The sequence below is a fragment of the Tinamus guttatus genome, unplaced genomic scaffold, assembly GCF_059628265.1.
Source record: "Tinamus guttatus ecotype Peru unplaced genomic scaffold, ASM5962826v1 Tinamus_guttatus_pri_ptg000472l, whole genome shotgun sequence".
Taxonomy (NCBI): domain Eukaryota; kingdom Metazoa; phylum Chordata; class Aves; order Tinamiformes; family Tinamidae; genus Tinamus; species Tinamus guttatus.
In genome coordinates this window covers 5,938,027-5,951,324 of record NW_028289006.1, presented here as the reverse complement: position 1 = coordinate 5,951,324, position 13,298 = coordinate 5,938,027, and the positions used below count along the sequence as shown (strand labels likewise).

The 13,298-nt window shown below is 42.6% G+C and overlaps 1 protein-coding gene across 2 annotated transcripts in view; it reads right to left on the bottom strand.

Moving 5' to 3' along the window:
* The window catches only part of EEA1 (early endosome antigen 1), a 63,893-nt gene extending 51,142 nt beyond the window's left edge, over nt 1-12,751 (bottom strand). Inside the window, exons 1-3 of one of the 2 annotated variants that reach the window (XM_088532901.1) lie at nt 12,727-12,751; nt 3,432-3,524; nt 609-734 (exon numbers count right to left, since the gene is read on the bottom strand). In XM_088532901.1, the coding sequence (XP_088389027.1) occupies nt 609-734; nt 3,432-3,524; nt 12,727-12,750 (243 nt within the window). In that variant the 5' untranslated portion in view covers nt 12,751. The remainder of the gene's footprint in view (nt 1-608; nt 735-3,431; nt 3,525-12,726) is intronic. The other variant, XM_088532898.1, reaches the window with a different exon arrangement.
* Between the last annotated feature and the right edge of the window lie 547 nt (nt 12,752-13,298).

Here is a 13,298-nt window from a genome sequence, read left to right as displayed (position 1 = left end):
TACATAAATCAATTCCAATAAGATTTTGAGCTGTGGCTTAACAACAGTGTCTTACACTTTTGCTACAGTCCTGAAGGCTCTTTTAAAAACGTTCAAAACAAGAAGCTTCTGAACTACTTTTGAATATCCCATCTTTGGTTTTTATCTCGCACCCAGCGTATCTATCTCTCATTATACATCTGCTTTAAAGGTAAATAGCTAACAAAAGCTCAAAACATTTAATTTCACAAAGGTTGTACCAGAGCTGATATCATATTTATCACGACACTGACCTTGAGTCTATTAATGTAGAGACTATTCAATACTGTGACTATCTCATTTACAGGAAAATCGAGCAGAAGCCGTACAAAAAGATTGTATCAGTGAAAAAAAGCCAGCCAACGCGGCACGTATTTTAGGTGAGAACTGCAAACCAGAGAGCAAGTCATGGAAGAGCCCTTTTACTGAATGAAAACTTTCCACGCATGCATAAAAGATCGATTATGTTCCAGCAAGAAATCACAAGAAATACAAATAAGAAAAGTGACACCCAAGCCATAAGAAAAGATCTACGTCCATTTAAAGCAGCCCATTACCAAAGCTATCGAAACAATATAAACAAGACCCACAGCAACGGTTGGAAGGTCACGAAGCTCCTGTCTTCTCCTTTCTGTCCCAGAGTGCTCATTCTGGTAATGTTCACACAGATCAGTAGGAGTTACACACACTTTCATACATAGTGGACAGATGAAGCCCTGTGAAATGTATATTCATTTTTAAGAAACTGACAAAGGCAAAGAAGAAAAAAAAAGAAAACAACAGGCTCGGAAACATATGATGTTCAAATTTTTATGCTGAAACTTCTCTACAATCACTCAAAGCAATGTTTGCAGCTCCTCTCATTTGCAAAAATCTATTTATTTTCAAAACAAATAAACCTATGCTGCATTCTACTACTTGTTTTCCACAGCCCCTCCATGCGACAAAGGAACATGCTACACAATCAACCATGAAGGGACCATCATAAGGCATCATATCAGACCCATCCTGCGGTTTCTCATAAAGGCTTTGAGATGTTTCAAAGACAAAGATGGTGTGGTGACATTGCAGAAATACCTCTCTACATTAATACACAGATTCATAAGTCAGCTTTCACAGGAGAGCAAGGATATTTTAATTTTCGTAAGAGAGCAAACTGATGGTAGAAGGCATGGCTCAGGCACTCGTGCAGCTGTATGCCTGGCATTCTCATTTAAGGCAAAAGATGCATCTTTCTTTGTAGAATTTCAAAAAGAAAATAAATAAATAAACCCTCAGCACGCTCACCTGAGATTTACCAAATAAAAAAGTTCAACCAGTTCCCGAAGACTTGCAGCTTCATATTTTGAAGATACATCCTACATGCCCAAACACATGGAAAAAGCAGGGCAGAGCCTAGGGGGCTCTGGGAGCTCTCTGCCTGCAGACCACTGCAGAGGCAGGCAGAGCAGAAATGTTAGTGGATTCACTGCACAAATGGATCATTCAGCAGCTCAGTGCTGCAGCTGGAGTTGCATTGGGACTGCAAAGGCAAAACAGTCTCAGACTTTTTCTTCTCAGTCAGATTGTGCATGAATAAAACAGGCACCTAGACTTGATTCCAGGTTCAGGTGTGACATGCAACACTGACTGCCACAGAAGGGACTTAAATAATAGCATTTCCCTCTCTCCTTAAACAAGGAAGAACTTGAAGTTTTAACTGAATCACCTTTCCCCCTCCTTTTATTTTACACTACAAATCTCAAATATCAGGAATGATTTCAATCAGGCCTGAAGGAGGTAGAAGACAAGAGAATCTGTGGAGATCTAATAACTTTTCTCCATTTGAATCTTGAAACAGCAAATTCCAAATTTCAAATACAAACTTGAAAATCTAGTTGCAAACTGGCCTGGAATTAAAGCAAGTCAGTTGGACTTCTGGTTTTATGTAACACTGGAGAAGCAGGTGGGACCATAACCATATAAAGAAAGCAAACCCTCTGCAAAGGCTGGATACTGTGCTTTGGGAGAGACAGTTCTCGGAAAGAGAACATCTTCGGCCAGCTGCAGAGGAAAAGGAAGGCCAGTTTAAAGGCTCAAGATACATGCTGTAATGTATGAACCTCCAGAGAGTAAGAAATCATCATCAGCTTCAGAACTAATTTTCAAACAGATTTTGAAAGTTATATTCTAAAGGAAGTATTTTTCTTGCAACCAGTGAGGCAGCTAGTGGAATTACTGACAACTAGAAGATATTTTTTAGCATGTACAAAAAGTGACACACTAGCCTTTGGTGTGAGTACCAACTCAGCGGTAAGAAAAAATCACAGTACAACAGTGCAGGCAGGCAGATCTGTGTTTTACAACTTCTTTTTATGTCAGGAAACAAATACTACATTAGTATTGCTGTACCTTGTGAGATCAGCTGTACAATCAGTGATATTATTGCCAAGTTAACAGGATCATGTACTTTTAGGCAAACTTTGGAAGGAAGCAATTATCTCTCATTGCATATTCTTTTGCACTAATTAACTACAGAAGTACTGAGATTTTATTCTGCAATTTAAGGATATTTGTTTGCTGCAAGGACAGTGTAAATATGCATACAAAACAGATTTTGCCTTACAAACACATGACGTGTGACATGCAGCTAGAAATTAAGGGAACGTTTGATTATACTGACTGTATTAAGGCTTCACTAGCTGAGAAATTAGCACAGATGTGCAGATGAAAGGCAATTATGACTTTAAACAACACAGTGAGAAGTTCTCTTATGATGTGTAACAGATGTATGAGTATGTGAACCATCATATACTTCATCCAAGGTAAGAAAGGGCACTTTGTTCCCTTTAATGCTGTAATAGGAGTAATTAACATTGCACTGCATTTGTATGTTAAACTGGAAACATTTGTAATCCAGGTAATCAGGCTACATTAGCACCAGACAGCTTAAATGGCCAGTGAAGTCAAGCTGCATTTTACAAAGTTAATATTTGACACACTGTAAATCCAAAGACATTGTAATACGGAATTTATGCAAGAGGAGAAAAACAACTTATGCTGTTGGTTAAGTTCACAGCAGATAAAAACCAGATATGATTAAAAAGTTAGACACAGACACAAAGAAAAAAAAAACAGCACATGAGCACATTTCATACTTGGGTGGAGAAGAAGGTTTCCATCGTACATTATGGCTTAACAGAAGGACTACAAGTGGAAGATACTGTGCTTTGTTTGCTGAAACTCTCATATCAGATTTAGTAAGGAGGAACATTAAGGTTTTGTCGCAAATTCTTGGAAGATAGCACTTCTGAGTATGTGCTTCCTACAATTATTTTTATATAGGGTATCAAAAGAAATTGCAGATAGTTTCACAGAAGAGGAAATAGCTCCCAAAGTTTAAGGCTATGGCTCCACATGCTGGTGTACAGTACCTCGGAGGAGCCTTCGTTGTTCACGTCCACGGCATTTCCTGGTGCAGCGGATGAATCTGAGTCAGAGCTCTGAGACCCGACTCTGCCCGGAGTCTGGAAGACAGAGGAGTGAAATGAATGCATGCAGACTGCATTTAACAAAGCACAGCATCTATCCTGTGCAAACATCTCTCTCATATTTGCTAAAATATGGAAGTCACTGCAGTCAGAAAAGCTGCCACACAATTTTGCAATTGTCACTACAACAGTTCAACTAAGGCTTGTATCCAAGAATCAATATATCCAACAATAAGCAGACGCCAGAAGCAAAGGCCAGGACTTTAGCTCACTTCCTCTTACGAACACTTAACGCAAAATGAAGAATTAAGAATTAAACTCTGTCCTTCTATCACTCACTCTGATGTTAAATTGGGTCTCTCTATCCAATAGAAAACACCAGAAATTACAATCTAAACACTTTCTGAGGCAGTAAACTGATATCATCATATTATTTTCTTGATACGTTGCCCGTATTTAAAAAAAAATAAATATTTACAACAAGCAACTAAGCAGGTACATTAGAGCTGCAATTTGAAAACTGAAATATGAAGACTGTAATTAACATTAATCAGTAAGACAACCTATAAAAGTAAATTCCTATGAATATGTTGGAAACAAAAACAATAGCATTGGCTGGAAATTATGTATTTAGAGAAAATAAGCAAATAAAGTTGAAATACTACTTAATTCAAAATGGATCCATGGATGGATGGATCCCAGTTGGTATTTTTTTTTATTTAACCTTTAATCAAGAAGTTAATTTTTCCTCCTCTTATTCATCTCCAGAACTCCACTTTTTGGCTGTTGTCAAAAAACTTAGCATTCCTAAGGTAAACATTAGTAAGGTAATTACATCAAATACTGGTACACCCTCCTAGTTTATGAAAATAAAAAGTTCATTATCCAAATCCATACCGACAATTAAAAGTGGGATTAAGTAATGTTACTGCATTAGTTAGCCTATCTGAAATATTTTATGAATATATTATGAAGGATTTAATATGGAGGATTAAAAGATATAGAATTTTAAATCTAGAGATTTAAATCAACAGAGAAACAGAATAAATAGTTTAGTTTCTAAATACTGGTATCTTCAAAATCTTGTTTTAGAATTTTCTTTCATGAGTAATATTTTTAAACGCAAATGCAAGCTTTTCCATATTTTCAAAAGAACATATATTTTCCTGATGTGTTTTGTAAAGATCTGTCTATTTTCAAGTTCCATGAAGTTTACAGCCTTTTATTATTGATCAAAACAAATAAATTTGTCATAAAGAGGTCAAGTTTAAAAAATAGGGCCTGAACTCCCATGAGAAACAGTTTGATTTTAAAAATGCTTCGAAGGGTGATAGGTAAGGGTGAGAGAAGCAAGCTGCCAAGAGTTGGCAACAGCAAGTATGATAGGGGAAAAGTCTTTTCTTAGACCAAGCCTTCCTTGGGGTCTTCACTCGAGTGATCAGCATGTGGAGGTTTTCCTTTTGCTGTATTTTTTTATTTTAGTTGTTTATGTTCCGTCTTTTTCTAGAGAAAGTATGAACACAATATAGCTTCCCTCTAGACAACATTACAGAAGCAATAGGCAAGATGATGCAAGCTCTCCAAGTTAACACGGTAAGAGGCTAAAAAGGTACAGGTCAAAAACACGACGTGCAAGCCAAGCATGCCAAGTGTGAAGGCATTAGTACTTCTTGCTGCTTTCTTGGTCAAGCTATCACTCACTGCCTGCTCCAGACATCTACGTGTTGGCTCTCTGGACTAGAGGCTGCCCAGACAGAGATGGTTGATGTCACCACACGGCTGCTCTCTACTAGCCTGGCAAAGCTGCGGAGATCTGGGTGGTCCCCCATAACTGAAGGAAGGCAAATGTTATACAGATCATACCCCTTCAGAAAGGCCAAAAACTGTGCAGCCTCTCTGTAGTCCCTGGAGAAATCATGAAGTGAGTCCTTTCAAATTATGTTTTTGGGTACATGACGGAGGAGGTGACAGCATGGATTTCCCTGTGCCCCTAGGTACTCCTGCTCTAGGTACCCCTGCTTGAGCAGGGGGGTTGGACTAGATGATCTCTAGAGGTCATGGTTCCAACCTCAACCATTCTGTGATTCTGTGATTTACCAGCGGTGACAGCATGGATTTAACAACAGCAGATCACACCTGACCCGTCTTGACTGCCTCCTTTGACAAAATGACTGTATTTGTGGATGAGAGAGAGCAGTGGGTGTCACTCCACTTGAATTCAGCAAGGTTTTAGGTTGGCTGTTATTGTTATAGGGTTTAAGTGTGAATAATTAGATGGATAAAAGAACTGTTTGGATAGTTGGACTTAGTGGCTAATGGGTTTTACTCTTCCTGGATACCAGTGGCATGAGAGGCACCACAGCATCTATCCTGAGACTTTTCTGTTTAGTATCTTTATCAGTGTCATTGAGGAGAAGACAAATTGCTTGCTCCTGAAGTTTACAAATGATGCCAAATTAGTGAAAGCAGTTGACACGTAACAGGGCAGGGCTGCCAGGCAGAGGGGCCTTGACTGGATGCAGAAATGGACTAGCTGAAAATTTATGAAATTCAACTAGGACAAATGCAAAGCTATGCTCCCTTGCACCTGGACAGGCCAGGGACTGACTGGCTGTGGAGGAGCTGTGCTGAGAAGGACCAAGGGGGCATGTTGGATACCAAGGGGAGCATGAGGCAGCAGCTTGCCCCATCAGCAAGGAAAACCAACAGGAACTTGGGCCATGCTAACAGCACCAGAGGGAGGGGATCACGGGAAGGGATTTTACCTGCCCACCCCACACTCCTGAGACCACATCTGGATACTGTGGCCAGTTTTGCCTGCCCTCCCTCACCTCGTGCTCCAGCACAGGAAAGACATGAGAGCATGATCAGAGCAAGATCAGCAAAGAGACACCACCATGGTCAGCGACTGAGCAGCCTGTCCTGTGAACCCTGAGAGGCTGAGGGACCAGGGCTGGTTCACCCTGGAGAGGAGATTGCTTTGGAAGGACCTAACAGCCACCCCTCCGGGCCTACAAGGAGGGTATTGAAAGGGAGTGGGATCTTCACACCAGTGTGCGGGGGCACAAGCGACAGCAGACATAAACTGAAACAAGAGGGATTTCTATTTGATGTCAGAAAAGCTTTTTCCCCTGTTGTGAAGGTCACCCGGAGAGACTCTGCCGTCTCTATCCTTGAAGGTTTCAAGAACCAACTGGATGAAGTCCTGAGCAACCTGTTGCAACTTCAGAGCTCAACCCACTTTGAGCAGAAGTTTGGACCAGCCTGAATGATTCTGCAGTGTCTGCACGCTCAGCTGCAGAAACACAAGATGTAAGAGCTCTGAAATACAAGCTTGGTAACTTCATTAATGAAGACGTGGATTGCCGGAAAAGCCTGTAGGAGGAATAATATCCAAATCTGTGGGGTGCAGCCATGCTTCACCATGAAACAGAAGCACAAAGAAGTTAGAACGCTCCACCTAACATTACAAATAGCTTTCTTCAGCTTATGTAGTTCAGAAGCACCTTCTCATGCAATCCATAAATTACGGTCAAACTACCCAGAAAGCAGTGATTTCATTTTGTGCAAGAACAAAGCATCCAAAGAAGAGGTACATACATATGGCTACACATCGGAACAGCTATAAGTCAGGTATCAAAACTTGTAAGATATAAGAATCAATTTCTTACTGGAAAAAAGAATTTCAAAAAAGGTTCCTGAAGTCTAAGCACACTGAGAAGGTTTTAGATTGGCATTTAGCTATGGAGACAGTTATGTTCAGGAAAAACTCAGAAGCCGGGTCCCTACCTGCCCCAGTGTCTACAGGCCGCAAGTACAAATGGAATTTTCCTGAACTGCAGAATGTGTCAGGATTAATGGATATGCATGTCTTTAACCCCTTAAATGAAGGAAGAATGAAGGAAAGCCTTTAGTTCGCTCCTTCAGTTCCAAAAATTGAAGAGTGCTCTTTCACATCTATAGCCTTAGAAAGATGCTAGAGCAGAAGGTAGAAGCCCAGTTAACAACAAAAAGAGATAGTCCAGCAGGCTGTTTGGACAGCAATAATGGAGCTCTACTTCAGCTTTAGTTCATATAACTCTACTTTAACAATAACCCAAGAGCAGGTTTTCAGCATAGTGCACACTTTCATCCCAAAACCAAGAATCTTCCATGACAATTAACAAAGGGCAATAGCATTTTCTTCACTTTCTACCCTAACTTCTCATCACGCTAACTACTGTGCGTTGGTAACCATCTATCACATCTCACCCCAGAGCTGACCGCAGTTCACCCTGAAAATTGCATATTAAGTTGTGCTAGTTTTAGCACTACAGTTTGTAGGTTATTACAACCTTCAGGATGAAAGGTGCTGTATTAATGTGCAGTGTTATTACACTGCGGTTAATTAAAGAAGTCTCTTTATGAAACATTTCAGACACAGTGTAATCACGCTAAAATACACTGCATGGCATGTCTTAGGATGCGTAATATGCAAATACAAGATAGGAATTATTAAATAAATATATTTTGGCAAATCTGGCCAAAAAATCTTTTAGCTTTTCAAAAACAATGTGCTCATTTTAAAACAGAGTGCGCAGTGCCAGGCTAGGTATAGAAAACTTACTATAAGGAGGTGACACTTTCTTCCCCTGGCATGTTACCCAACAGAGGGGTGGAAGGATAGAGGCCATTAGGTACCTTTCAAGATCAGGAGAAAAGTACCATAAAATCCATATCCAAATGGTACAAACTATCAAGAAAGAATTAATACATATTCAGAAGTGTGTTATGGAGACTGAAACCACGAATGAATTTTACTTATCTTTTAAAGCTGTACTGTAACATTCATATCCTTCACCAGTCAAACTGGAGGCTGGAGATCTTTTTTTTTTTTTAAAGCTAGGTTCCTAGACCACTGTTACACCATGTTCTATAAAAATCATAATCATAAAACATTGAACAACCATGAATAAGGCCCAGACTGTGTGAATTAAGGAAAGACTAAGAATGGTGCTTTTCATTTTCAATTGCCTTAGTTATTCTCTGCTGAATAAATGGACTATACTGGGAAGGAGACCTATGAATCACATATGAAAAGTGACTTTTCACACAGGCTTCTATAAATGTACTCTTACATAATTAACATTTGAAGCATACCTGGTATTGGAAGACTGATTATGCAGAATTAGTATCTTGCCCAGTATATTGGTTTCCTAGGTGTCTGACTTAAATGTGTTTACTTTGGTGAAAAGCATACATTTCTATTAGCACTACAGTTGTAGAAATAATGTGCTAAATTTCACAGCATTGTTCTTTGCGTGCTGTCAAAACTGTACGTTAAAATAATAAAAGAAACATAATTAACAACAAAAAGGAAGACAACGACTGCAGCTGCTTTATGAAAAGGAATAGAAAATTATATAATGAATGAGTTGAGCTAATACAGTGAAAGGAGGGAGTATAAATATGGACTCTACTGTGCCAGTTTTGCATAGTCATTTATCTATCTATAGCTCCTCTATGTCATTTATAATACAATTTTCAGCTGATTTAAAATGAGAATATACTAAAACTTTAAAAAACAAGTAAGCCTTGGGAATATGTGTTACAAATACAGACTTGGAGTTTTCCAAGCAGAGACTGCAATCCTACATAAAGGTACTATTGTGCAAATGAAGTTCCTAGGCAACAAAAAAGACGCAAGAACAAAAAACCAAAAAAGCCAAATCCCTTGCTGTCAATCAACTTTCTTCTGCTCTTGGGCATCTTTTAGAGACTCCTATGGACCCTTCAGAGTCCAGATATATTCAAAACAACTTTTCTCAGAAAGTTTCAGAAGCTGAGGAGGAAGGAACTAGTTTTCAGTTTAGATAAAAGATATTTCATGCTTCAAGCCAATGTTTCATACACAAAGTATTTTCAAGGCTTCTGTATAATATTCTGCGCTCTCAAAGCATTTTAATTAACTATATCAGACAACATTGTCACTTAGAGTAATCAACATGGATGCTAGAAACAGTGTAGTATGGTACAGAACATAAGTATTGTTTATTTCTTTAGAAGTGTGATGGCTTTCTGATGACTCCTTAATATGATGACTCCTCCCCTGACTTCAAGGGAACAAAATCTTTCTTTTACACAGTCAGCTCCACACAAGCAGATCCTGTAGGCATGGAGAGTCGTGTCTACTTCCTCGGACCCTACAGGGACAGCATAAACAGTGACCTGGTGTTCAACATCCACCTAAATAAACATACTGTCTAGCAACCCCAGCAATTACAAAGGCGAAAATAAATATAAAGGCAAGTTACGAGATGTAATACAGCCCTGATGAGTAAATGTTTTTATCTCAGTTTCTGAGCTGGAAGTAAGAGAAGAGACTACTATTTAAGCTACAGAACTATTAAAAGAAAAATTCTCATCCAGAAACCAACTATATGAAGTACCATTAAAACCATAAGAGCATGATACGAAGTATCATTAAAAAATCACATGGTAAGAGGGATCTTACCATGTAAATACACACAACAGCTATAAGTTATAGAGAGACTGTTAAATGCAAAGAAGACAAAAAATCATTGAAACAGCAGTCATGCTGGCCCAGCAGATGTGTTTCGTAGTGATGGCTACAAAATACCAGAGCTGAGGAAGTTTTCCAGTGACTGAAAAAAATGTGCCTCCTTCACACACAAAAACACTTTTTTTTTCCTCAAGTTTTGCTATCCTGCAAATTTTAAAGACGGCCAAAGGAAGCTGCTTTAACAGACCAGAGGCAACAGTCACTGCCCCACTAGTAAATGAGCAGCTGAGAGGGGGAATTTAGGCCACAGAGGGCATTGCAAGTTTGATGCAATAAGCAAAGGACAGCTCTGACAGCACACTAAGGAATCATATATGTAACGCTGGCAAAAATCAAAATATTTGGATAGGAAAGCTGCATCTCTGCAACATTCTGTTACAGATCTGTTTTGGGAAAGACCACCTTTTCCTTGGGCAGAAAAAGAACAACCCATAAAACTGAAAAGTAGTAAGGATATGAGCAAGAGATTTTTATGGTGCAAACACATGGATGCAAGCTTAGCAAAAACTCGCGGAGAAAGGGCCTAGGATAAGGCCCTAGCCGAAGGCAGCACAGGGACACTAAGGGAGCAGTGTTCAGCAGCTACTGGTATCTGACACTTTCTGTTTTGACAACAGGCCATACAAAGCTACGGGGAGGACACTTCGAAACAAAAAGCCACCCTGGATGAAATCAAAAGGTCATTAGAGAGTAGGAGGAGTATCATGAGAAGAGATATATCTCATGTTTGAAAACTTAAAGGGTAAGACTAAGTGAACGAAGTAACAAAGTGTATCTTTATTGCTTTCCTATTGCTCCTTTCTGGCTTGAGGGCTTGCTCTGCGAGTTACAGGAAGTGCAGTGTCATAAAGATTTCCCTTTTGCTACACACTTTCGGGATCCAAGTTATGGCATCAGCAACGACTCGTCATTGGGCTAGAAGGGAAGACATTACTTAGAATCTAATAATGCTCACAGTGAAAATAAACCAAATATATACATAAGAATGTCTCAGTGACAGCATAGTATTTCTTCGCGCGTGTTACGTACCAGCTGTGTTAATGACACACACAAAAACAGCAAGAGGAGATTTCTAGGCTTTGAAATTACAGCTTCAGACACATGAAAGGTTTTAACACTTGCACTCTGTGCATGCATCCCTACAAATTAGATGGGAAACTGCAGGTCAATTTTAGCCCCAAAGCACATGGTATATCTTTTCCATAGTCTGTCGACCACAGATTTCAGCGAGTAAAGACTCGTATGAGTTTGTTCATACAATCACCACTTCCACTAAGGAGGCATGAAGCTCTTGCATGGATCAGGATTTTTAAAAATAGTTATTTGTACCAAATAGGAGAGAGACGCCCAACAGCTTTAAGAGTACTGCCCCTTCCCTAATACTTGTCATTCCCCTCTATGTACTAAGTATTCTGCTTCCTCTTTGCTAGCAATTAGCTGTAACTGTGATTTTAAGTTTCAAAAACCACCGATTATTTGTTTAAAATTTTCAGTGTTATAAGCCTGACATTTCTAGCATGTGGAAACTTTAGGTTTTTTTACACAAAATGTTTAGGCGATTTATATTTAGGGCCAAATTTCTTGTGGTGCCGGCCTGTAAGCACTTGCCTGCCTCATGTAAGCTCTCCTTGAAGGCCTGTAATTCCTCAGTAGCAACAAACACCCGGTTAAGCGTTGACAATATTTAATTAGATCAGCCTGGAGAAAATTTCCCTGCGGGTTCCTGCCTCCCCATCCATTTCAGGAAGGAAGTTTCCCTCCTGTAGACACCAACTTCTGAACACACCAAGGACACGCTTTACCTGCTTAGGACCCAAAAGCAAAAAGCAACTGGAAACGGGGTGCACTTAGTGATACCACAATTTTAAAAAGCTATCGGTGTCCACGCTTGGTTGCTTGCTGCCTGTCCCAAAAAAAACGAGAAGCGATGCAATAAACTCTGGTTATTGCAACAAGTCTTCCATATCGGGCGGGTAAGGAGCGCGTGCCAGCGCCGGGAGCGCGGGGTGGACAGCGCGTTTCGAAACGCACATCAAACGGAGCGCGCGCCCGCGGGATGCCGGGGCACGAGGCCGCGGCCGGCATCGCCCGCGTGCTCGGATGGAGGCACGGGCGGGTGCCCGGGAAGGGCTTCGCCAGGCCGTGGCACACCCAGCTCCTCTCCACACGGAGCCGGAGCTTCTGGAAAAGCCAGTTCCCTCCACACGCGAGCGGGACGGGCTGCGCGGCGGCAGCGGCAGCGAGCGCGGGGCTCTGCCTCGCCACGCGCCCAGGCGCATCTGTCACCCGGCCGAACAGAGGGGCAAGAGGAAAAAATAAATCACAAAATTAAAGGAAAAAAAAATAGAATGGAATGAAAATAAACAAATAAGCAGATAAACTCCAGCGTGTTGGTTTCTCTCCGGCCCCGGCCGAGCCGCCCCGCGGGGAGGCGCCGCGCGGCCCAGCGCCGCGCACGGGGCCGTTACCGCAGGCCTCGGCCCCGCGGCGCCGCCGCGCCCGGAGCCGCCGGCGCCGCCCCAGCCCCGGCGGGGCCGCCGCTGCCGCCGGGGCGCTCCCTGCCCCCTGCCCCGCCGCGGGCCGCGCCGGGCGGCCCGGCCGGCTCCTTCCCGCCCGCCGCGGGGCCCTGCGCCGGGCGGCAGCAGGAAGCGGCGCCTCCCGCCGCGCCTCGCTTACCCGCTGCAGGATCCTCCGCAACATGGTGGCGCGGGGAAGGCGCCGCCCGCCCCGCCGCAGCCCGGCGCGGCCCCGCGGCCCCTCGCGGCGGCGGCGGCGGCGCAGGCGGGGCCGGGCGCGGGCAGGGCCGCCCCGCGCTCCGCTCCGCTCCGCTCCGCTCCGCCCCGGCGGGAGGCGGCGGCGCGGGCGGGCGGCCGGGCCCGCAGCGGGAGCGGCCGGAGCTGCGGGCGCGTCCCGGGGGAGCCGAGGGGCTCCGCTGGGAAACAGTCGTCACATGAAACAGAAAAAAAAAATCAGAAAAAAAGTCCTGTGCGCTTTTTCTCCACCATAATTATACCGGAATATATCTAATTTCTGTTTCTCCATAGAGAAATTTCTCCATATTGCCAGACTGCCTGAGCTCGGTGAGCCCAGGCCCCCGTTGCGCCCCGCTGTGCCCCCAGCGCTCGCTGCAAGCAACACCGAGCCGGGAGGGGACAGCCCTGCAGGGAAGAGCCGCCATGCGCCGAAAAACCCACCGGGCGGGAGCGTTGGCTAAAACAACCCCCTTTTCCAAAGCTACGATTTCATCA